Raw genomic sequence first — 26587 nt, 5'->3', positions numbered from 1 at the left:
CAGCACCGTTGTAAACTCAGCACTTCAAGCGTTGATAGTGCAACAAGTTTTATTAAATTTGATATAGTTATCATCAGTGAATAAGAAAGACAAGGTAATTTTTGTATTCAAGGATATTTTGAGTTTGAATGGGTATTATGTTGTTTATCGTTTACCCCAAATTATTGATATTAAACATGTTCAGAGCAGAGCCCTGCAGTGAAAACATTCTCCAACTATTGTGACATTTTTAATGGATTTTAATAAAACTGGACATATTGTTTAATGGGTTTAGCTGACCGAAATATTTCAATCAAATATGACCAGACACTACGGAACTCTAGGATGAAGTGGTAACTGTCTGTAATGTGTGATTACAGCAAACTCACAAACGTATCATCCTCATGACAGAACCAAGGGAATGCTGACATCAAGTAGAAAACGTCAGACTACTTGCTGACATGCAGTTGTCATACAAATGCTTCTTGTCCAATATTACAGCAGACAACAGAACAAAACAGGACCAATATAACGATGTATATTATTATGTCAGTAACATACTTATATGCAATTGTTGTAAACGTAATAATACTATACCGTGCAGAGGTTAACCAGGCAGAGGACTGCATCCTAGGCACAGCTTCCATATAAGCACAATACATTTTATACTTGTTTAAGTTGAAGTAAATTAAAGTAGGTGCTTCATTTTAATAAAAAGAATTCAACTATAAATTGTCATCTAAATATTCTTTTACACTACATTATATTCTATCTAATAATACACTTTTTATGATGGCTAGAAATCATTTATTTACATCAATTCTAATTCCTATAGAAATGGATTCCTCTCTGATAAAATTAAATTATGAGCTGGAACATTAAATTTACAACTATTCTGTCTCATACAAATGTTGAAATCCCTGTTTAAATAAAGGACTACGTATACTTGTAATACTAAAATAGTTCTTATAATTGACTTTTGTGCTTTAAAAATAAAGTAGAACTTTTGGAAGAACTATTTTGAAAACATAAGATCCAGTCAAATTTCTATCCAAGGAAACACTGGGATTTTTATCCTGGGAAAACACTTAGTGTAAATTGGTTAAATTAAGAGTTGTCAAATAAAGAAAAATCTTGCACTGAATTTCTAGCTTTAACCTTTTGTGGATGGCTGTAAATCGCCAAAATATCGGAGTTCTTTTTTTACAAAATCATTCATTTTGTATTTTGAGAATTTGTAAATGTTTTTAAATTACCTCTTAGAAATATGGTTTTAAACAGTGTTAGGCTACATAAAAAATAAATTTGTATGGTTTTGTCCTGACTTTTTTTATATCCGCAAATGGCAGAGTTGAATTGGATAACATTAGTCTCAGTTTCAATAAGTAAAAATCTGTTTACTTCATACTAATTTTTCACATGATTATTTTACTTCTTTTGTAAAATCTCAAATTTTTGTTCTCAAGAAGAATGTATGTTTCATATGTGTATAAAATAAATGATATGGTAACCGTGAGGGCAGATTGTTAATGAAAATTAAAATAACAATGATCCCAGAATAGATTTTTGCTGTGATCTGAACCTATTTTCATAACATTATTTGCAGATGCTGTTTTTATAAAAATTTTACTTAATAAGTTTTTTTTATTTTGAGATTTTAGTAAAAAATCCAGTGCTTTCAGAGTGCCAGGATAAGTAAAGAGACAGTAAAAACAATAGCACATTTTAATGTGACAAATACTATTTACATTATTTCCGTAAAATAAGAACATGAGGAATAATAAGTTACATAAATAACAACATAAGAAATGTTTCGTACAAATTGTTTACATTTAAAACTTTGGATTCTTTAGTAAAATTTATGTCAATATTTATTACAATATTCAACGACGTACTTTACAAGAAAATAACGTGGAGCAAATGACAAGGCACTATTAAACATAACAGCTAAGATAAAATAAAATCAATATTCACTATTTATTGTACAATTTAGCCATGATACATATTCAGATACACAGCAGTTATACAATTTTTTTGTTTAAAGATTCCTAAGAGTACCATTTTTACTGTAGTTTTCTCTCGTTTACACAGTATTTTTGTATCAGTATTGTATTCGATTTATACAAAACTCGATATGTTTTCCCATTAATTTGTAATTTTCTAAAATGATCTTACACAATTTTTATTTTATTTGTTACAAGCCTCAGAAGAAAATATAGACAGTTTGGCAATGGCAGAAATATGGGCTCAACTTAATATAAGCTGGAGTCCAGAGATAGCTCTAAGTAACACTAAGACTGTGAAGCGGCTCATTCGATCTTGTCAAGAGGCAGCATGGCGTCGGACAAACACCTGGAGCTCTCCCTCAGAGCAGATATCACATGGGGGTACACAAGGCAGTCGAGCGGAGTCAGACCCAACATCAACGCCAGCTTAGTTGCCAGAGTAGGTTTCACTATGTCTGTTTTCTCCTCTGGGTCTGGTTGCATCTGAAATGAATTTTTGCAACTTTTATCGATAAACATTTTTATATTTTACCTAAACTGACATTATTTTACCTAGATTTTGTAGAAATCTACCCCTTGCAACCACCCAGAATTTCAGAAGGCTTTTTTCATTCTCGTTGATCAAAACCCAAACTACTAATCTTAAAATGTGTGTGTGTATTATATAAAACTTGTGCTACATATTGCAAGCTTATAAACATTATAACTATTTTTGTTTTTAATTTATTCAAATAAAAATGAATACAGAGGTAGTACTTGTACTTTCAATAGACTGACTAGCCATCCTCAACCAATAAAACATTGTCAATATAGTGGTTGTTTGTATGTGTGCATATTTTTTATCTCTGCTACTGTTTAACATTAGACTAAAAGTAGAATTTTTTTACAAACTAAGCAATTTCATACAAATTTTGTAATACATTATTCATTATCTCTTAATATTTAAGATGGTGGCCGTTCAAAAGTTTTAAAAATACTCATTCATATTTTAGTTATTAGGCATTAAAAAGTAAAACTGAAAATCAATTTAGAATACTTAACTCAATTATGATAATGTTTGTTCTTACATTTCTTTATCTTGTAAGGTTCCAAAATGTTGGCAACCTAACAAAATTGAAATAATATGTATTGAATCTCCAACATAGTTAGTCTTTAAAATATAGCATTTAGCCAACCTACAATTCACATTGTAAAAAGCCTTTGAAATAATTTTTTTTAAGGATCACAGAACTAAATCTACATAGACAGAAAGCTTGTCACTTTCCAATGCATTAGACTTGGCTTTATATCACAACTTTTTTTCTTACTACACTTGAGACTAGTAAACTGAACTTATTTTTTCTCCTTATGAATAAATAAACACCATAATTATAAAACTAATTGTTTGTGTGTGTTAGCTTTACCTTATCGACCACGTGCTTGAATACTTTTCCTTCACCATCGACAAAGAAAACAGAGAATCCATCGTACCACCTGCAATATAAAAATTGTATGTTATGTTAAAAAGGTATGGGTAGGCCTGCCCCTACATGTAAACACAGACTCAGCGACGCTCCGCCAGTTTTAATTAATTTTTAAACGGTTTTTTATTACTTGATAACAGTGTTTGACTGCAAATTGGTGATAGTAATGTACATTAATGTGAACTCAAAGTGACTTGGACAGTTTATCTCATCCGTAAGCAATTTTGTTGATGTACATAACCAACTGACTAACAAGGTTAGACTTGTTACATAACCACACAGTCGACGTTTGACATGACTGGGAGCGTCGCGAACCCATTAACAAGCAGTAATCACTACTGATATCAGCTCCTGTGGCAACACCGGTAGAGTATTAATTTTTCTAAGCGGTAAGATCCCTGGTTCGGTACCTGGCAAACGGAGTTTTCAGTTTTTTTTGCGTCGGGAAAATGTTGTAAATAATTTTAATAATTTTAATCCTTGCATTTTATACTGTTAATTCTTCCATATTTTATTGTTACTGTATTATACTTTTATTGCATTTTTATCCATATATTTATATATTTTATTTATTTATCAACGATGAATTTCACTGTTGAAAAAACTAACTCTGGAAACCCTGTATTATATTCAACAACGTAAAATATAGACAATTAAGAACCCTGAGAAATGGTGAGATTTCCTGGCGCTGCTTGCTGGGGAAGAAGTGCGGTGCATCAATAAAAAGACCGATGCGGATATAACAAGAGTAAGTGTGTGCAATGTTTAAAACACACTGGTGAGCACGGGAGTCACCATGCGTTCCCTCTTGTCTCCGCTGACCAAAGCCTCGTGCTGTGGCCGCCTCGTCATCCTCCATTCCACCCGCTTCAGCTGCAAAGACGTCTGCACCCTCCACACCATCGACACGTCACGCCGTCTGCGCCGGTCTGCTCCACGCCCGACCCTGGCCTCGCACTGACCGACACCACACCTGGCCCTGGGGAACCAATAAGCGTTAGCATCAGTCTTAGGAACACCTGAAGACCCAGTAGCGGAGGTTTCCCGGCTTAAAAAAGAGGTTTACGTGTCTGGAAAGCGAGTTTAAAAAAACTGTTGGATTCACACCATCGAATCCGAACTCCCGACTACTTGAATTCACGGACCAGATATTTCCAGTGAATAATTCGCAACACGCTCCGTGTCGACCGGACCGGCCCGCACTTCCGCGACGGTGGACCGCGCGGCGTCCAGTGCGAGTCCGTCCCTCAGCACGCGAAAAGGACCCCGCGCTCCGATTCCTTGGTTTGGACTCAGTGCGCAGTGCGATTTGCAGTCAACCGCGTGTGCACGGTGTGCTGAGAATATTGATATTATTTGCAGTCAGAAAACAAAACAACAATCGAGGTTCTTCAGGCGGAAAATCAATACTTAAATCAACAGTTGACAGCAAGAAAGGACGCAGATGAAAATTCTAAACAGCCATGGATTAAAGTTACATCAAAAAAGAGATATCTCCAGCTGAAAAAACTCACTCTCAGGTGTTTTCAGTAAAAAAAAATAAAAAACTGCCTGCTCATAGACAAAAAGAAGGAAATACACCTGAAAATCTCTCTAAACCTATCCAGCCCGAACCATCCTCAAAACAACAATTTTAATCCTCGCAAATAACTGCAGACTTCCCTTACCCGATCCCCCACCTCCGCTCCATTACTATTAGAGGTGACAGTCACGCCCGTTACATCGCGGGACTTGTCGGGGACATGACTCGCTCATCTCCGTTTCTCTGTTGGTGACGTGTGCATGCCTGGCGCCGGCCTGCTGGACATCGTGAGCTCGGGCCACACACCATCTCGACCCGGAACCCACTACGAGGTGTTAATCGCTGGCTCGAACGATCTAGCAGTGGGCAAAACAACGCAAACATATACAGTCACCTGGAGGCCCACATCGCTACCAGACCGGCTAACACCGAGCTCGCTGTAGTCACCTTGCCAATTAGACATGACCTGGCACCAAACCATCCCATCCAGGACGAGACCGTGCTCGTGAATGCTTATATTTGAGGAACTGGCCGCTCGCTATAACATTCAAGTGATTGACTTCAATAAAATCGGCCGTAAGCATTTCACGAGGCACGGTCAGCATCTCTCAATGCGGGGTAAGCGGCTGATGGCTGAGATGGTGGTGGGGAGCCTCCTGGAGCCGAGACCCGCCCCCTGCGGGACCGAGGAAGCCTGCGCGGCCGCCGCACGTCACTGCTCCGACGGCCCGCCGCCCCTCCTGCCATCGTGCCGGCGCCTGTGGCTGCCAACGGGGGAGACGGCCGACACCCCCTCAGCATCCCCCAAGACACCAGCATGTCACCTATGCCGAAGCGGCGAGGGGACCGTGTACTCCGGACGGTGACGGCCTCAAGGGACGCTCTCTTTTTTAGGGACCGCACCTTCAAGCGACGGGGAGGTGTGACCGCCGGTGTAGAAAAACAAACAAAAAATTCAAAATTTCACATTCAAAATACGATACGACTGCTTCACCAAAATTCTCAATCGGCAACCAACAAACTTGAGGAAATTCAACTCATGTGTGAAGATTTGAAAACAGATGTACTTGTTGTAACCGAAAACGGTTTCAACAACAAAAACATACATCTTTGCCACATTCCAAATTACAAATTGGCAGACGTTTACTGTCGACACCACTCCAAAGGAGGGGGAGTTGCTATTTTTGTGAAAAATAATTTCACCTTTTCCAATTTTTCAATTCAAGGAAAAGTTGATCGCGACTTTGAAGCAGTTGGTATCAAACTTCAAGGCAGTGACACAACATTGTTGGTCATTGGAATTTAACAGGTCTCCCAGTGGAAGTGAAGAAATTTTTTTTCTAAATTTGAACACTTACTTACAGACTTGACCAATCACAGAAAAGACTTCATCCTCATGGGTGACTTCAATATTAACGCAATGGGACAACCAGAAATCCAATCACCAAAAGATGTGTGGATTTGTTGAGGTCTTTTGGCCTTGAGTTGCTTGTCAAGTCTCCAACGCGAGTAACGGCAAACTACTCAATCAGCTATAGACAACATCATTTCCAACATTCCAGGTGTCGCGGTGTCCGTGGTCAACACAGCAATCTCGGATCACTGTGGCCAAGAGGCTGTAATCAGTGGAAAAACACTTCGAAAGGGAGCTCAAAATCACAAAAACAGTAAGAGACATGAGGCCTGGAAACATTGCTCTTCTGAACACTTCCCTGTCCAAAGAAACGTGGAACTTTCTAAATTTAACGCAATCAGTAGAACAGCAGTTGCAAACGTTTAAACGAGGTCCTAAATTATCATCTAAATTTGTGCTGTCCTACGAAAAACAATCAAAGTTTGTCAAAAAAAGGCAAAACAGCAATTGGATCACAAAAAGGTATATTGGTGTCGAGAGAGAAATTAAAATTTTTCTCCGAAATCAATAAAAACACTTCGAACGCTGAATTCAAAAACTCTTTTTCAATCGATACAAAAAAACATATAAGAAAGTGATCCAAGCAGCGAAAAGCTATGGATGTCTCAAAATCAATTTATATGTTCAAAAAATGTTTCAAAAACAATTTGGGGCATCATCAAAAATAACAAAAGACAGGGTGATCAAATCAAACTTAAAATTGGAGATGAACTTGTATGTGAGGCTGGGGAGGTGGGCGAACGAGTTTAACAGATTTTTCGCGTCTGTGGCTTGCGAGCTAAACCCCCCGGCCATTGCCAGCCTCAAGTGAATCTTAGGCGAATACATAGTCCAGTAACGTCACTGGCACTGGTACCGGTTTTAGAAGAAGAGCAGCTTGATCGAATCTTTAGACAGCTCCCGTCCAAAAAATCGAACGATATTGAATTGACGTCTATGTGGCTCATAAAGAAATGTTACAAACATATTCTGAGGCCCACTAACACATTTAATTAATTTGTCTTTTGAACAAGGAGTATTTCCCTCACTCCTAAAATCCGCGAAAGTAAGTCCAATTTATAAAAAGGGCGATCCCTGTTCACAAATAATTATCGGCCTGTCTCCATTTTGCCAGTTTTGAGCAAAATTTTTGAAAAAATCTTTTTGATCAGAATGCTGAAGTTTTTAAATCAAAACAACCAATTCTCTGAATACCAATTCGGATTCAGAAAAGGAAAATCAACTACCGACGCTGTGGCGAATCTAGTTGAAATGGTTGTTGAGGGTATAGAAAATCGAAATGCCACCTTAGGTGTCTTTCTCGACCTATCTAAGGCATTCGATTGTGTTGACCACGAAACATCTGCCTCGACATTTTGGAAACACACGGCATCCGAGGCGTGCCACACTTGTGGCTTAGATCATTTCTAAGCGACAGAACTCAAGTTGTCCAAATCTCAAATCAACTTTCAAACAAAATCCGGAACTGGACTATGGGGTTCCTCAGGGATCTATTCTTAGCCCAATTCTGTTTCTGCTATATGTCAATGACATTGAGTCATCACTAATGCACGGAAAGGCCGTGCAGTATGCTGATGACACGACTCTCTTTTTCAGTGAAAAAATCAACATCTCTCTTGGAAGAACGCTCTTTTGTTGATGTCAACAATTGCGTTCAACACTTCAACAGCCTCAATCTCCAAACAAACACAACGAAGACCAATGTCATCAACTTTGCTCTTCGGCCTGTGGATTCTCGGTGTGGTCCTGCCACTATGTTGGCAGACTCCATACTAGAAGAGGTCTATAGTTCGAGATTCCTTGGAATACACCTTGATCGAGGGTTGACATTGGAATAATCAAATTGATCACGTTTGCGCCAAAATATCCTCAGGAAATTTTGTTTTGAGGAATCTAGCCAAATATTTGCCCCACTCAGGTACTGATGACGGCGTATTATGGCTTGATTTACCCCCACCCTTACCTACGGAGTGGCATTGTGGGGTGCTTGTGCAAAAAACAATCAGTTGATGAGGGTCTTCAGATTGCAAAAGCAAGCGATTCGAGATAATCGCACATTTGAAATTCAGAGAGTCATGCAGAGAATCTTTCAAAAGTTTGCAGCTGTTGACCCTGCCGAGAGTCTCTACATTTTCGAAACAACACAGTATTGTATGTCAAAATGCGTCAAGACAAGTGGCCAAGACATACATTCATATGAGACCAGAGCCAGGGGAAACTACCGAATTGGCCAACACAGAACGGTGATTTATGAACGCCTGCCATCACAAGCAGGAGTTCATTTCATCAACAAGCTGCCACACCGAATAAAAAATGCCCCAACGCCCAAGGCGTTCAAAATTCGTCTAAAAACGCTTTTTAGCGACACAGGCATTTTATAATGTCGACGAGTATTTGGCAAAAAAAACTGGGAGACCAGCCAATAGGTTATGTCGCCCCGTCGCTGGTGGTGGGATGATTGGCGAATAAAAGGAAATGAATGAAGGTGAAATTGTATGTTTGATTGAGGATTTTGATGTAGAACGGATGGAAAAATTTTAGTTACAATAAACGTTATTTGACGCATGCTATACATGTTAACCATGTCTTGGCAATAAAGAAATTTGATTTGATTTGAATTACAGCAAAATAAAAACCAAAACTTTACCTAAGTGAGTGAAAACTTTATTTAAGATAACACTAATTATTTTTAATAAATTTCTGCTACATGTTATCACTTCATTGGCTGAATGTTAGCAAAGTCTTTCACTTGGGTGGAGGAAGAAATTTCTTTCCTGTCTCTCTGCATGATATCTGAAAACAAACTGACCTATAGCCTTGAAATTTTCCACAAAGTTACAATTCTATATAAGCAACATCGAATTTGATTATCAAGCATGTTCATCCATGGAATTTGACTGAGCTTCATAGTAGCCTGTCTCTTAGTAGATGGATAAAATTTCTCTTCTGCCTGCCTGGGAATTAAAATATTTTTTTCTGTCTGATTGCCTCTCTGTCTGTACAACACCTCGCAGATGAAGTAATGAAGTGTACATGACTTGAGATTTTGCATGCACATTCAGCGTTCAAGCCTGTTACGAGACATGTGGTCTAGCCAACTCCTACCTAGTACAGTATATGTATAATATCTGACAACAGAATTGGAAACTACTGAGTTACAAAACAAAAACTATTTGAGATGTATACAATAATATTATACTCCTAAAGTAATTGTTTTATTTTCCTATTGCATTGTAGACTGAAAATTGAGGTGAATATTTTGAAGCCTCATAGCATGGACTTCAATATAGTATAACCCTCATCATACTCGGTAATTAAGTGAGAGTACCAAACTCTGAGAAAATACTGTACGTACTGGTGTGTCCACATGGCACCAATAGGCTGTTACAGTTTCAAATCTTATAACTTATAGATATTTTTATAATCTGAAATTTTATAATAGCAACCATGCAAGAACTATATTTTTCCTTTACGTTAATAAAAAATAAGATTTATGTTATGATAAACAGATTTAAAAACTTACGATTCTTGTTCTCTTTCAACAGATTCTTTCATATTCAGTATGTTGAATTTCCAGAAGTTGAAAAAGACCTGAAAATGAAATACAATTAAGACTAAAATGAAAAATTACAATACATGAGTAAAAGCTCTCATGTAAAGTAGCCTCTTAATGTGACGATGGGGTAGAGGTGCATATCTTTTTAAAGCCATGTATGAAATTTTAATATGGAGAAAGTAAGATATTTACAGCAAATTCACTACCAACCTTGCAATTTACTTTCTGAAAGGGCAATGAAATTATTAAAACATTAAATACAACACTGTAACTGTTTCCCGTGAAATTTTATAAATTTAAGAAACAGTAAACATTTATTTTACAGGGTTTGAAACTTTTAAAATAAACTTATGCAACAGACATTTTCAGTTTTTGTGGTTACATTTAAAAATACAATTCAAAAAGGTATATGTATGTATGTATGTTTGAGAAAAAGGGAAGAAAGTAAATAGCCAACCACTATAAGCTGACACAATAGCAATGATTTTACCCAGGCTATTGTTTCTGAAACTTGTCATCAAAATAAACAAAATAGCTAGAACTAGCAATGAGTTGTGCTATACATGCTTAGCGGCAGGAATGCATACTCCGTAATCCCTGCCCATGCCAATATTATAATTATATATAATTTAAATAAACATTGAATCATAAAAAGTACTTGTTCCGCCGGGACTCGAACCCGGATCCCTCACTTGCCGAGGGTGAATGTGCTACCATTGCACCACAGAGCCCTTACTTTTTACAATTCAATTATTTTATACCTGGCCGTATCTGTCACATATGCGTTTAAATAACCGAACTAACATATGATCGGAAGAGCAAATACCTGTAAAACGACTTTTATTTACATTAATTAAATTTGTATAAGTGGCAATAGCCGAATTTAATTTCAATAAGTTTATTTCGCAACAACATGTGATGCAACAAACCCCCTTTTTCTGAGATGACTTCATCTTTATGCACGGCAATGTATGGGTCATAAAAGGACTAACTCCATAAGGTCCAAATAGCCACTATAGAATGGCCGGCCAGAAGTCCTGACCTTAATCCATTAGAGCATGTTTAGGAAGAGCTGAAAAGTTGTGTTAGCATCTAGTAACATTGGTAAGCTGAAAGCTGAGCAAAACAAAATACTGACAAAATAGCCTTTTAATTATCATTGTACAAAGAAGTGCTTTAATGATTATTACTTTGTTTCTACTTTAGATTTTCTTATCTTTCTTACTCTATGATGAAATAATATTAATTTTTCATGTACTCTGTATTTTTTAACCTCTTAATAATTTTTAAACTCAAATATTAACATAAGCTTTAAATTAACACTGATTTACTATTAATTTTTTAAGAAATTTTAGTGTGCACGATAAATTTGTCTAGGTGTGTGTGTGTGTTTATATATATATATATATATATATATAATTTTATTTTTAAATGCTAAAGTATAAAATCAGAAATGTGATGCTGGTTACAGCTAATTACTTAGATTACTTAGCATTACAACACAAAATGATTTTCTTGGATAAAATATATTTTTATTGAAATATGTTATGCATACATATAATGAAAAGAAATCAAGTTGTTAATGGCCTAACCTTGGTTTTTTTCACCTTATTTGTTTATTAATTATAGTTAATTTATGTTTCTAAGTAATATTTAATGTAATTTTAATATATCTTAGTGTAGTCACATCATTGTTGGAAAGGAGAGTTGGTGTAGTGAAGAATATTAGAGGTAACATCACTAATATTTATGACAAGGTCTCCTAGTTTTTAAGGACTCTTTCTATGTGTTGTGCTTGTTTCAGAGCTATCATCCCCAGACAAGAATAGAAAGTAGAGCCATATACCAAGGGATGTCACCCCCATATTTATGGTAGGGTCTGTTGGGGTGTTAAGGGAAGAACAATACTTTCACCCCAGGACAAAGGCTCTGAGTCCTTTTGGATCTCACACTAGGGTAGAAAGCAGCAGCAGCTTTCTACATTTCACATAGTTCAGGACAGAGGGCTGCTGACTAGTTAAATATCACATTATTTTACTAGTTGATCATTAAAATACAGTCCACTAAATATTAGTCAAGTTTTTGTGCAATAGTATAGTGCAAAATAAAGTTTCACTTAAAAGTTAACTAAAGTATTTTATTTATAATTATTCCAATATTCAAGGCATACTGTGAGTCACTACAAAAGTCTTAAAAGAACAAACAGTAAATAGCACAAGCATTTGTTTCAGTCAATCATAAACACTGCATACATTGTTTTCACTAGAAACAATACCTGGAGAATGCAACATAAACTGGCTTCTGATTTTAGAGTAAGACAAGATTGATCTTAATCAAAGCAAGTTTCCGAGTTATGAATTTTTAAAGTTGCAATTCTGTTGAAAAGTGGCAAAAACCGGTATCTGTTTTTATTGTCATCAACATAAAAACAGAAGATGTATGTAAATTATTTGTTTTATATGTCTAAACACAGAAAAACGCACTAGATTTTAATACAACTCCCATTATTGTAGCTCTACTGTTTAGTTTGTGGTTTTCGAACTCGGATTAAGTTCCTTTTTCTACTAGCTGTTTTACTAAGTTTATATCAGAACACTAATTCATAAATTATAAAAGTATTGTTTAAACTTAACATATTTTTTAAATAACTGTGTACACATCTATTTGTATTAGACAAATTGTATTAAATAAAACAAATTGTTGCATTAAGTTTCTTTCATTATAATAATATCATTTATTATTTCTTCTTTTATATTTGTATAATACAGTGATACTAAACATCTATATATATAAAAATGAATGTTTGTATGTTTGTCCTTTATGGAATCGTGAACTATTGGACCGATCATGATGAAAATTTGTACGTATATGTATTTTTCCACGGAGAAGGTTTATAAGCTATGCCCATCCCTTTCCCGATTCAGGATTCCGCCCCACTGGTTACAGAAATACCCATAAGAAATGCATTGCAGCAAACATATGTTAACGTCTTTTCAAATTTTTAATCAGCTGTTCTTTGTAAACATATATTACACTTATAGTTTTAAAGCATAGAGTAAGCTTAAGAGAAACGACAAATTTTGTTTAAACTGTTTTTGCAATCACTGTTAAACATAGACTTTACTATCCAGATAATACAATTCAAATTTGACGTAAAAATTCACCTTTAACTGCAATATTTATTTAATATAAACCATGCTCATGCTTGATCAGAAGAGTAATGCAGATATCATAATTACTATCTTACGTTGGCTACAAATATAAAGAATGTTATAAAATCAACCTTAGTTGTTTTTTTTGACAGAAGTATGGTTCTCAAAACTCCGTGTGTACATATTCTCTCGATCGAGACAACAAAGCAAGCTCAATCGTGGCATCGGAGATATAACTAATTTAATCTAAAATTTATTATAGTAAAAAAAAAAATTTACTAAGTAATATAAGGACTTCGGTTCTTAAGATTTGCGTGCGAAGCCGTGGGTAACAGCTAGATAGAGGCAGGAATATGGTACATACCTTCATAATACGCCCAAGAGGCTCACGATGGAACGACTATCAATTATCTCAGCAATGTTTAGAATGTGATAGAAAAAGAATAAGTGAATATAGTGTACTGTTTTCAACGGGAAATTGCGTGCGAAGCCGCGGGCAACTTTTGCAAAAAATTATTGAAATGCGCAGCAAAGCGGGCCGGGCCCGCTAGTTATGTTATAAAAACTGTTACTAAAAACTGATTTTTACTCCATATATTGTAAAAATATACACAGTATATTTATTTACAAATTCTGCAGACAAGAAAAAAGTTTGAACACAGCTTGCATCATATACAAACTGTGCACAAGTTTGAACATTATTTTACAACTGCACAGTTGACAAATAGGTAGTAAACTATACATAAATCTACAAAACAGTCTAGGGAAATTTCTGAAATATCAAAACCTGGCATTAAAATGATTACTAAATTGCACAAAATTAAATGTTGAAACCAGACTTAATCTTGATTATGACTTAATATGGTAAGATATTTTTATTTGATTAATTGATAAGGTTATATTCTTGTTCAGAGTAAGTCAACGATGTAGGATTACTTACTTTCATGCCAGAAATTCCTCTAATCCTCCAACGAACTTTAACAGTTCCATCCTCTGGGTGAGATGTTATCTTCAATATGTCAAACTTGACGTAAGCAAATTTAAAATGACCAATCATTCGTAACAGAGCAATCTGCCTTACATAGTGGAAAATACCCCTGAAAAAATAAGCAGGTTTACTAATAAAACTTATGGTTTTAAGAAACCCAAACAAAAACATGATTTAATTGAATGAATAACATATTAATCAATCAATTTATATTTTCACAAATATACATCTACAAAATAATTAAACTTACTCTTGAATTTAACCTGTTGAGGAGTACTGACAGCTATAACTGTCAACCTGTCTAGGATCTACTAGCTAGAGTAAGCAAAAGTATCATTAATGGACTCCAGGGAGTAAAGAACACTTTTAAGTTGTATATTTATTCAAAATGTATGTTTAACATTATAAAAAAAATCAACATTTATTAACTTCATATTGCCTTTAAAACTTTCTTTGATTTAAAACAATTCCTTCCTTTTATTTTTTAGAGTTTTGGTCAAGTATAATTTCTTAAACATAGGTGCATATAAAGTACTGCTTCACATTTAGTGCAGTCATAAGCAGTTTATTTTCTTTTACTCTTACTCCATGTTATATTTGAGCACAAAAAGCAGCATTTTGATTAATAATTATTTTTCATTTTATATCATCCTGTCACTAGGAGCCAGCACCATAAATCAATGATCAATGTATTGCAAGAACAGAGAATAGCGTAAAAAAGGGCTTGGCATGAGGAAATTACAGGACAATTAGTGGCAAAGTTTTGTTTATAATTCTGGCGCTAGGAGCCAGCACCTTACAGCAATAATTACTTTGAACACTTCATAGTCGAAACAGTACAGAAGAATGCCACTAGAGAACATATACAGCCATAATATATTGTTTGAAAAAGACCATGAACTGTCAATACTACAAAGTTAAAACCACCATTACTCCTTTGGGATAATACTGTTATAACCATCATACTCTTTTGGAGCCACTTTCAGCTAATCCTCAACAGGTTAGTATAAGAGATACAATTACAAATTAAGATATAATGTGGCAGAGGAAAGGTAATGTCTTTTGTGTATATTTATATGTTATGTATATAGTGACCAATTTTGGTCACTAAAAACATATGGAAACTTGCTTATACTACTGGCCTTCGAACATTAAAACTAATAAAATATGTTAAAAACTAATTTAAAGACTTTTTAACAAAAACTATTCTTTGTTTTGTTTTATTGTATTACAATTTTTTTTTAATTAGTTAATAAAAAAAGTGGTTACAATAGTTGAAAAATTATTATTTATATATTTACCATATTTTTTATACATTTTATGTATATATAGTTTTATTCACATACTGTACTGGAACAGCATAATACTCACAAATTACATAAAACAAGTCAATAATAATAATAATAATAATAATTATATAGTGTAAGAAATCTCAATAACTTTCTTGCAGCACAATTGTGCATGATGGCAGAATGCAAGAAGTGTGTTATAAGAAAACAACATTATCAGATGCAAAATAATGTTATTTGCAAGTATACAAAGTATGTTTAAAAAGTAACAGGAATTTTAATTTTGTGTAAAAAGTATTTATTTATTCATCTACATTCATATCATATCTGGTGATATGATATGAAGTGGAAGAAAATTGTTTGGAAAGACAATTGTATATTGCTAAGATTTGAAATTTTAGTGGTATATTTTATTGGCCCATAGTATTAAAAATGTTATCCTTGTTTCATTTCATTTTAATAATATGGAAGAGTTATATCACTTTAATTTAATTCACCATCACCTATGAAATCCAGTTGGCATTCTCACATTTTCCATACGGGTATAAAAGGCATTTAATGGGAAACTGTAGCAGCTCCCACAGGATTGATTATGATTCTATAACTTGATGAAGGTCATATAATATTCAAAGTACCTTTTACTTGTCTAAAACCAATAATTAATGAAGGTAAATATATCTCTCTTATCAGAGGTTACTATTTTTAGAGACTGCAGATGTCTCTGATTTCATCAGAATACATTGCTGACTTACTGGCCCGTTTACATTAGGGTTCCCAGTACACGTATCTAACAATACACTTCATCTAATACAGACACATTAAACCTAAACCATTTAACTGACCATTATAACTACAATTGCTAGAATGTCAATAAAATATTTTAAAAAGAATATTGCAAAAGGTGCTATACTTACACTGTTCTTGTGCCTCTTATGTTGTTTTCAAATATCAAGTTTTGGTGGTAAATCGAATAATCAAGTGGTTGTACAAAAAGCTTTGGTAACTGAAACAAAAATTAAGAAATAAAATTATAACATTTAGTTGTTATCAAGTTCTAAAATACCATCCAAATTTATAAACTTTACACTGCAAGTAGATAAGGCATTAGTGACATTAGAACTTAGTGTAGAATTACATTTACAATTCAATGTGTTTTAACAGTACATGAAATATTGAATAGTATTCGTTTGTTTGGATAAGTACTATTTTATCTAAACAACTATTCACTATTACTAAATTAGCTTCAGCTTACCGTATTTGACAATACTTTATGTACAACATTAAGTTGATCAGCTGATGGTTTTCCACTTTCATTTTTTGGAGGCTCTGGCGAAGGTTCCTTTGTTGTCTCAGATAGCAATATCATTTGCTTCTCGTAGTCAGAAATGAAAGGGCTTGAAGTTATACCAAACAATAAAGGTGACTGTGAATATTTATTGTGAAGATATGTCTCCCTGAGCCCATTTTGTGGTAGAAGACTATCCTTCCTACATGCTCTTTTATTAGTGTATACTAATGAAGGTTGGAATGAATTAATCTGAAGATTTAAACTAAAGGATGCTTGCTCCCCATTATTACAAATATTCAACTTTGGTTTGAACTCATTTTGATCTTCTTCAAACTGATAGTCTTCTATGGATCGGATTGATGAAATACTTCTTAATCTTCGTTTGCACAAAAACTGAAACAAACATTTTTATTCATCTTATAATCTTAAAAGGATTCTAGAAAAGTTTTGGGTACTTTGGAATTATACCGACCACACCCTATTATTTCTGAAAATAAGGCAAATAAAGAGAAACTAAACTAACCAAACTGAAACACAACTCTTTATTGACAAAAATATAAACTTACAATATTTATGGATGGTGTGCCGCTTTACTGGGACGACCAGAACTGGACAGTGTCGACAAGAATTGTGTCGAATGGATTGCCGCAGCACTCTGCCGCCACCTCTAACCGCCAAATGTACTCAGGTAGGTAAGAATCGAGGTGGTATCATGTCATGACCACGATGTTGTTTGTTTCACCATTTAGCTGACCCCCACATCCTTTTGACTTACTGTGTGTTTGTGCTGGTCTCCAAGTCCATGAAGTTGTATTTATGATTTACTGTGTAATATGTAAAACCATTGCCTCCAATTCACGAGTTTTATACCCCTTCCAGCTATCTGACATGATAGTGCTGTCTGGCTTAATATGTAGGGCAATTTGCTGCATTAATGTCTTTACTCCACGGTTAGGTACTCTAACAAGAAATCTCTCACTTGTTTCCCTACACAAACTGCCAAAAGCTCACTGTTGTGGCAATATACGTCCAGCATTATTTTTCCATTTTGTAAAAAAAACTCTCATCTCTTTTCTACCATTCTGTCATTTCCTCCCATCATGCCGGTGTTTCATGAGTCAACCCAACAAACATACATCTCGCTCATATAATGGTTCCAGTCAACAGCAGTTTTTGATGCCATGTCTAACTTCCGCTCACACCACTTCACTGATGTCAGCTCATATACCCAGCTGTACATGAAACAAACAGCGGTCACTATCGGTATGCGACAACAACAACCTTGAAACGATGAACCCACCCTCAAGCCAACTTTCTTCAAGAATGGTCTTGTTGTGTATTTCCAAAAGGGGACGTTTTCAAAAGAATACAATGTCACGTCATGAACGTAAACATTCGCGCACTGTTTGAATGCAGGCAACAACTCATTCTGTTGAAAAAAACCTATTGCTCCCTCTTCATTTCTTGGCAAGTCCCATATTTTCATAGTATCACCCATCTTTCATACGCAATTCAGTAACACACAAATAGATCACACTGGAACACAGTAGTCTGATGCCACAAATGCCTGTCCAGCAGGCATTGACAGGCATCGCTGTCAGTGAGGCGGGCCAGCCTCTGGGCAGAGTCTAGTTGGCGGTTAGGCGGGGCCTTGTCAGGAGCATTGTGCGAGTAAACAATGTTTGAGTTGTATTCACTAGAGATGGTTCTATATAATTATTGAACAAAACACAACTAAATACACCAGTTTTCAGAAATAATAGGGTGTGGTCGGTATAATAGCCTTTATAGCCGGTATACTAAGCCTTAGCATAACTGAGGTTAGGATTAGGTTCAAACAGTGACCGGTAGTTTAAGTGTACTTTTAACATTGACAATCTTAATTGATGGTGTGCTTGGTCTGTGTTCTGTAAAATAGGAAATGCACAGTTTATTGGTGACACAGCTATAACCTCAATTCATCAATAATTAGTTTCAGACTACCGGTGTACCTTAACCTTAACCTTAATTTTAACGTATACTTTTTTGACAGTATTATACTTTATTACATTATTATGACTAAGAAATTGCCAAAGAATCCTTGTGGTAATTGTCTCAAGAAAATGTGACCAAGAACAGTATTGCAGTGTTATGTAGTAGCTGTTTGCAATGGTACCATCGTAAATGTCTTGATAACCTTTCAGATGAAGAATACCAGAAGGTTAAACTAAAACAACTAAAGTGGACATGCTATGAATGTAGTAAATCAAGTATTCAAAATGTTGAAAACAAAGAAGAGGATGAAGTGGTTACGGCTGAGCTAGTTCAGCAGATTAAAAACCAGGACTTAATAATAAAAACACTATCGAACGATCTTAACCAATCATGCGAAGAAATACAGCGATTGAAAAATCATAACACACAATTAGAAAACTCTTGTACTTACGAAGGAAGAGACAATTATCTTATTAGAAAGAGAAATAAAAAAGTTTCTTAAAAATACACTGGCCATAAATTAGTGACAAGACAGGCAATGATAAGACCAAGCCTAAGGCTAAAGTTTTGGAGGTAGGCCTACCAGAAACCTTCTCGTCAATATTGAAAAAAAGTCGAATAGAGCTAGGCCTACAACCAAACCTATGGAGAAAAAAGGTTTTGAGACCCCTAACCGCTATGAGACTTTGTCTTTAGAAGATGAACCTAGCTCAACCTCCGAGAGCGAGGATATCTTAACTGAAGCTCAGACAAGAAGAACAAAAAGCAAAAAAATATATGGATATGTGCCGACAGTCACGGTAGAGATTTGTCATGGGAAATAAATCAACAAGTATCCTCTTATGAGGCTGTTGGCTTTGTGAGACCAGGTGCTCGGACAAAAACAAGTGGCTGAAAATTTACAATAACCTAAATGAAGTTGAAAGTGAAGATGTAGTAGTTCTTATAACAGGTTACGAATGATGTATCAAAAAATGAATCATTGGAAGCTGTTCAAGAAATTTTCCAGTCTATTAGAATTTAATGGTAGGCCTACTTGCAATATTATACTTGTAGACTTGCCAAAAAGGCATGACTTAGTGAACTGGTCATGTGTTAACACTGAAGTCAACAATACAAATTTTGCTCTAAAAGAACTGTGTGACAAACATAAAAATGTTACTCTAGTTAAGGCTAGCACGGCAGAGAGAACACTACATACAAGACATGGGTCGCACTTGAATTTAAAAGGGAAAAAGTGGCTGGCTAATAAAATTGTGGAAAGTGTTGGGCGAATGTCAGTAGGCCTGGTTTGTCCCAACCCTAGTGAAACTACTCATTCGGAAAACTCCAGACATTCTGTAAGGAGCCCTCTAAAATAACTTCAATTAATTTCTTACATCAGAATGTACAGTCTTTATCAAATAAAGTTCAGCTGCTTGAACAGATTTTATCTGAAGTATGACATAGATTTTCTGTGCATAACAGAACACTGGATGTCGGAAGACGAGTTTAAAAACGAGTACTTACTTATTAATGATAGGCTACTAGTGTCTAATTTTTGTAGAACAACTATTGGTCATGGAGGGACTGCTATTTACTCAAGATACTCTTCTCAACAAGTAAAGGTAAATCAAGCAATTAATAGTTTGTCAGTTGAATTGGACTGTGATCTGTGCTGTGTTGAAGTTGTTGACCTGGACCTAGTGCTTGGTTACAGTTTACAGGAGTATGAATGGAGATTTTATTTCTTTTCTCAATACAATGGAAAAAGTACTATCATATATTAATAGACTTGACAAAAAATCTATAATTTGTGGAGATTTTAATCTAAAATTTTTAACTAGTGATAAAAGACGCAGACCAGTTTGTGAACCTGTGTCTTACTTATGGCCTACAACTGACCATTCACGAACCTACTCGAGGTAAAAACTGCTTAGATAATTTTTTTTACTTCTTTGACCTTACAAAAATTGTACTGCTACAGTTATTAACTGTCATGTGAGTGACCATTTGGACAGCTATTAATTGTTAACAATACTTATAAGGAAAATAGCTCTTATCTTGCTAAAAAAAGAACTGTCATATATGGGTCCTAGCTTAAAGACTGTTCCTATTCTAAGTGACTCTAACATCAATGTATTCAGATTTTACCTTGCCCAAAGAAAAATGGAGTGATATTTTTATTTGCTAAAACTAGTGTAAATGAAATGTTCAATGCTTTTATGCTCACAGTTCGGTATTACTTTAATTTAAGCTTTAATAAACAGGTTAAGATTAAAAGGAAAAATACAGTAAATATTGGTTCTAAGGCTAATGTAGAGTGGTACACTGATGAGGCTGTGTGCTAAAAAAGATAGGCTTCACTTACTTTATGAACATTTAAAATCTTCAAAAGGGCATGAGTTTGGAATGTATAATGTATTGTAAACAAATCTGAAAAAAAAGATTATCGCAAGCAAATTAAACACACAAAAAAAACAATATAATTCTAAACTAGTAAAGGAGTCAGGAAATTCAGAGCAAAACCCTTTGGCAGATTGTAAATAAAAGTAGGAAAGGTGAAACTAAAACAAAAGACCCAAATATTTTTTTCATCAATGAATATAACAGGTTTTTTATTAACATTGCCAGTAATGTAAAGCCGAAATTAAACAGTGTAGCAGCTAATTGGGCTTTAAAAAGCAATGCAGTATGTAAATAATTGCAAGGTACCTGAGCATATGGTAGGGTTTAAGTTTTAGCTATGTAAACTGAAAAAATTGTCTTGGATGCAGTTAGTCATTTGTCTAGTAAAGTATAGTAAGGACCATTATGGCTTGAGTAACGTTTTACTGAAAAAAAATAATAGATTGTATTTTGAATCCTTTGACAAGGCTAATCAATTTATGTTTGGCCCAAGGAAATTTTCCCAGATTGTTTAAAAATAAGCAAGGTCATTCCTATATTTAAGAAAGGTAAAAAAGATGACTTGAATAATTATAGGCCTATAACGGTAAGTTCCTGTCTTTTCTAAGGTCTTAGAGTTAATCATAGGCAAACAATTAATGTTTTTATTTTGAATTGAATAGGCTAATATGTAACAATCAGTTTGGCTATAGAAATGGGTTATCTACCACACATGCCCTTATAAAGCTAGTTGAGGGTATACATGATTGTTTTGAGGGTAAGGACCTTGCTGCGGTCCAACGTTCTGTGACCTCAGCAAGGCCTTTGATTGTGTTTCACACGATCTTATAGTTTTCTAAGCTTGAGTATTTTAGGGTAAAGGGTGTGGCTCTTCAAATCTTTCAATCCTACCTTGAGAACAGAGTTACAATATGTACAAGACAGTAATGAATCCTCATGTCTCTTGCCTGTCACGTGCGGTGTTCCGCAGGGATCTGTTTTGGGTCCTTTATTATTTATTTATTATGGTTAACGACCTCAGTAGTAATATTCCTGCGGAGATTATTCTCTAATGCAGATGACACTACTGTCTTAAATAGGCATGATAGTGAAAGTCTGGCATTAGAAAATGCTAAATATAATCAAACCCTCATTGAGAATTGGTTGGCTGCTAACGAACTAGTGTTAAACAAGGAAAAAAACCAAAACTGTACTTTTTTCTCTTAAAGAAAAAAAATATGAACTTAGATGGTCCAATGTTCTTAGGATTAACTTTAGACCCAACCCTTAATTGGCACCCAACACATATCTGTCCTCAAAAGTAGGCTTAGTAAAAGCATTTACGCTTTAAAAAAGGTTAAGTGGTGAGTTGGAAAGGGAAGGCCTAAGGCAGGCCTATTTTGTGTTTATTTCATGCCCATATGTCTTATGGTTTAATAGTATGGGGTGGTGCTCCCAAGTCAGAAGATATATTTGTTTGCACAAAAAAAAGCTATAAGAGTAATTACTGGTTCCCATAGATTAGCCCATTGTAAACAATTATTTATTGAATTAAGAATATTGACTTTACATTCCCTATACATATTTCAGTGTCTCATGTACTTGAGAGCTAATTTAGACAAGGTACATACAAGAAGCTCCATTCATTCCCACAATACTAGATCTGCAAATTTAATTAATTTACCACAAAATAGGCTATTAAAAAGTGAAAGAAATCCCATAGTTATATCAAGCCGATTAATGAATAAGTTACCCGACCCCAGTCAAGAATTTAGAAAATGATAAATTTAAAATCTGTATCATAAATTTTTTATTAAAAAAATCCGTTTTATAAAGTGGAAGAATTTCTTTCTGAGAGTTGGTCCGAATTGGATTTTAGCCTGACCTGACGCTTTCAAAGAATCTTTTGTCACTTTGTGCTAAACAAATATATGTTTAAGTAAAATAATATCTATCTATTTATTGTAATGTCCAATGTGTTGTTTATTATAATGTTTAAGTTAGGCCTGTTGTAATTTATAAAAATGCTATTTTGATTAAAATATTTACTAGTATTGTAATACTATATTGCTGTTATTTATATTATAGGGCCTACTGTAAGTCTTAAAATAGTCCATTGGCTTAGGTTATATTTATGTAAACAATGGCTTGTGTGTAGAAATATTAATCTCATAGTTACATGACTTGCCTATGTATTCTATGGAATATCTTGTGGTGAATAAAGATTCTATTCTATTCTAATAACAAAGTACCAAATTTTGCAATATTAAGGAACAGGTACCTAGCTGCAGATTCATGTTAAGATCTGCTCTAGCCTCACTGCAGCTGCACTCTCGTCTTAGTATTATTTTTTCAATAGCTGTGGTACACTATTAACTTAGTGTTATTTGTTATGAACTGTGGTGTAGGCATGTTATGGTAAAAACTTGACTACAGTGCAATTTCACACTAAAATATTGCTAGAGATTAATTATTAATCTGATAAATGCTGATTAATTATTAATCAATATTTACCAGAAATGTCTCTATACTTAGAGATGATTGTCCTCATTCTAACAAAGTATTCACATAGTATTGGGTTTTGCTAAAGAAATCTCACTTGGAAGATTCTTCACGTTTAAGCAGACCACCTTTATATATTACTAAGGGTAATATTGCTACTGCTGTTAAGAAAATTATTGAGACAGACAAGACATGAGATTGAGAATGGTGCATTAATATACCAGCAGTTTAAACTATTCTAAACTAACACCTTCAGAAATGTTTAAAACATTTGAGAATAGGAAATGATATGTGCAGAGGATAATTAAAAGCAACAAACAGCAGTACTAATATGATGTGTAGACAAATTATGAATGTTTAAAGATGAGAAGACACTTTTGAGTGTGCAAAAATTCATGTCTATCAGAGAAAGAATGGTGGCCATATGATAAATTTAGTTTAAAAGAGGAATAGTGAATTGTGTTGGGTGGAGACTCTGAAGAATGCCTATTGAAAGTTATTCACTAACTCCAAATACTTTAACCAAAGTTTGCTTTTAGTCTTTTGGTTTTGAATATTGAAGATTCAAATCATTTGATAGTCATAATCTGATTGTGTTGGTGGCCACTTATTATACTGCAGCCTACCAAGGTACCAACCCAAAAAATCTTACGAATAGCCTACAGTAACTTTATCGCATGTGTTAGTTGCATACTGAAGAATGTACCTATTTATTTGTTTACAAAATTATTTATTCTGCGTTGTTTCTTGTTCTACCATGTTTACCTCTTAAATCGATACAAAAGTTAGAATTTGAGTAATACCTTAAATTTTGATCTCTTCACTCTAAAATTAGTTTTTTGACTAAGAGAACTTGTTTTAAATCTGTAGGACCTTTGGGTACGGTCCAATAAGCGGACCCGGTTTTTTATATCGAAATTGGCAAACGATATTACTTAATCATAACCATCGATATAATCAATCGATACTGATGAATTATTTTTAACAACTTAAATAATCTATATGAACAGCTGTAAACACTTTCAAATAATACAATTAAGGTAATATTTTAAATTTCACGTAACATTGTGTATTAAAATGGCCGTAAATCTTAGGAAGCTTCACGAAATTGCTTTAAAAGACGATAAAATATGTTTTTTTATGGCTTCAGGATGTTGGGTTAGTACCTAAGAATCCATTATGTGATATTTGTGGAAAGGTAACAAATGTAACTGTCAGAGGAGCTAACATGGTCGTCTTCAGATGCAAAAAAAGAAGGTAATGGTGGACACAACTTTAGTAAAAACGTTTTCGTTCTGTTTCATTTAGTTAAAGTTATGAGTTTCCCTGATTTTGGTTATGTTCATTTATTATTTGTTATCATTAAATTCACATTTTAATTTAAACATATGATTGTTATTACTTTTATATCAATTGATAGTCTATGATTCGATATGCGAATATTAGGTATCGATGATTATATTCTTCGATATAAAAAACCGGGTCCGCTTATTGGACCGTACCCGGACCTTTCTATGAAGAGTTTTCGATGAGATACAGAAAACAGCATGATTTCAGGGACTTCAGCTTTTATTATTTACCCTTAGTATAAAGGAATTCAGCCATGATATTACTTCCTTCATGATACTAACACTCGATTACATTGCTGATACTGTGTTCTCAGCTTACCATACAATATATAACCACCGCCCGCGGTGTTATGCTAACTGCAGATTATTACATACATCAGTTCAAGGCAGTAATAGCCTCAAGACTTACAACGAACTTACTAATATCTTTAGCTCAATACAGCCATAGCCATGAATTGTGATAGGCCTAGTAATTTTTTAAGTTGTGTACGGTTACAAATTTTAAAACATAACTTTCTGACAAAAAGGATATACTGAGTATAAGTTACTAGCTACCTACTATAGTATTATTTAGGATCTACATATCTACATATTTTCAAAAGGCTTTGAACAGTAGGGATAAGACATTGTTTCATCAGCTTCTAGATTAATTTGAGGTAAGCATATCTTATTGCTTAAGATATAAGAGCTTTTAATTCTTACCTGGTTAAGAAATACTGATCTAGAGATGGCTCCCGCAATACTGGGTCTTGATTGTAATGAATCACTATACAAATGCAAATTTTTCCTACTTGAAATAACCTGAATAGCAGGAACTATTTTACACGAATATGTTCTAATTGAAACTGCCATTTCATTTGAATTTTGTAATCCAGGAGACTTCTATGACATTATTTTAAAAACAGTTACACTGTCCTACAGACAGAACGAATAGTATTACGTTTCCATCCGTCGATCACGCCACTTCCACTTCAATACAACGAAGAAATGAAACCTAGGACATGAGGTGATTCCTATACTACTTCTCAATCATATGTTTGTACCCAATCGAAGATCCAGACAAAGTTTAGCACTAGAGGGACAGAGAATCTGACCTGACTCACTGTGTATACCACATGCTTTCACAACAGTGCTCACATTTCTAGAGGAACTAAAATGGCTGCAGACGAAAATTGACATAAGGCCTGCTATACAGCCAGCAAAGAAAATAGTTTTAACGTTTCATCATAAAACACAAACATAAGTCCTATGCCTTAATATGTAAAATTTAAAACAAGATTTTCTTATAGGGGTTTACATTTTTTATAACTTTGAAAGTGAAAGAAAATTAGTAACTTAATAGTAAAACCAATATTACTTTGGGCCTATTGCAATTTAATTATGCCCCTAGCTGATGACCATAACGTAAAACATTTTGTAATGTTGTGAGTTATAGCTTTAAGCGGCAAAAGTATTATTATTGTAAGGAATAATTTTCAAACATTAATAATGATTCACCGAATATCGCTCCGATGTCTATAATTTTTTTTATTTGAGTTATCGTTCTGTGCGCCATTTTAAGAAAACTCTGGATGTTGCTTCAGTGGAAACATATTTCTTAATGCTTTTCCCGTTTGAATATCAATAGAATGATCATCTAATTACAGACAGACTCAATAAGAGTCGTGTTTAATTATCATACACAGACAGGCGCAGTGAGCAAAAGTCAAGTTAATTCTAGGATTAGATCCACAACAGG

The 26587-nt window shown here is 34.5% G+C and overlaps 1 protein-coding gene across 1 annotated transcript; it reads right to left on the bottom strand.

The window, feature by feature from the left end:
* Positions 1-1690: 1690 nt before the first annotated feature.
* LOC124360509 lies at positions 1691-25936 on the bottom strand. The gene is made up of 7 exons (XM_046814199.1): positions 25552-25936; positions 16622-17050; positions 16284-16372; positions 14033-14189; positions 9908-9975; positions 3389-3458; positions 1691-2468 (listed from the first exon to the last, which is right to left on the bottom strand). Exons 1-7 carry the CDS (start codon positions 25699-25701, stop codon positions 2289-2291), a joined length of 1143 nt encoding a protein of 380 aa, XP_046670155.1. The 5' UTR covers positions 25702-25936; the 3' UTR covers positions 1691-2288.
* Positions 25937-26587: the final 651 nt, after the last annotated feature.

Source organism: Homalodisca vitripennis, chromosome 4, assembly GCF_021130785.1.
Source record: "Homalodisca vitripennis isolate AUS2020 chromosome 4, UT_GWSS_2.1, whole genome shotgun sequence".
Lineage (NCBI taxonomy): Eukaryota > Metazoa > Arthropoda > Insecta > Hemiptera > Cicadellidae > Homalodisca > Homalodisca vitripennis.
The sequence above is the reverse complement of the archived record's forward strand: the minus strand, read 5'-3'. Positions and strand labels throughout refer to the sequence as shown.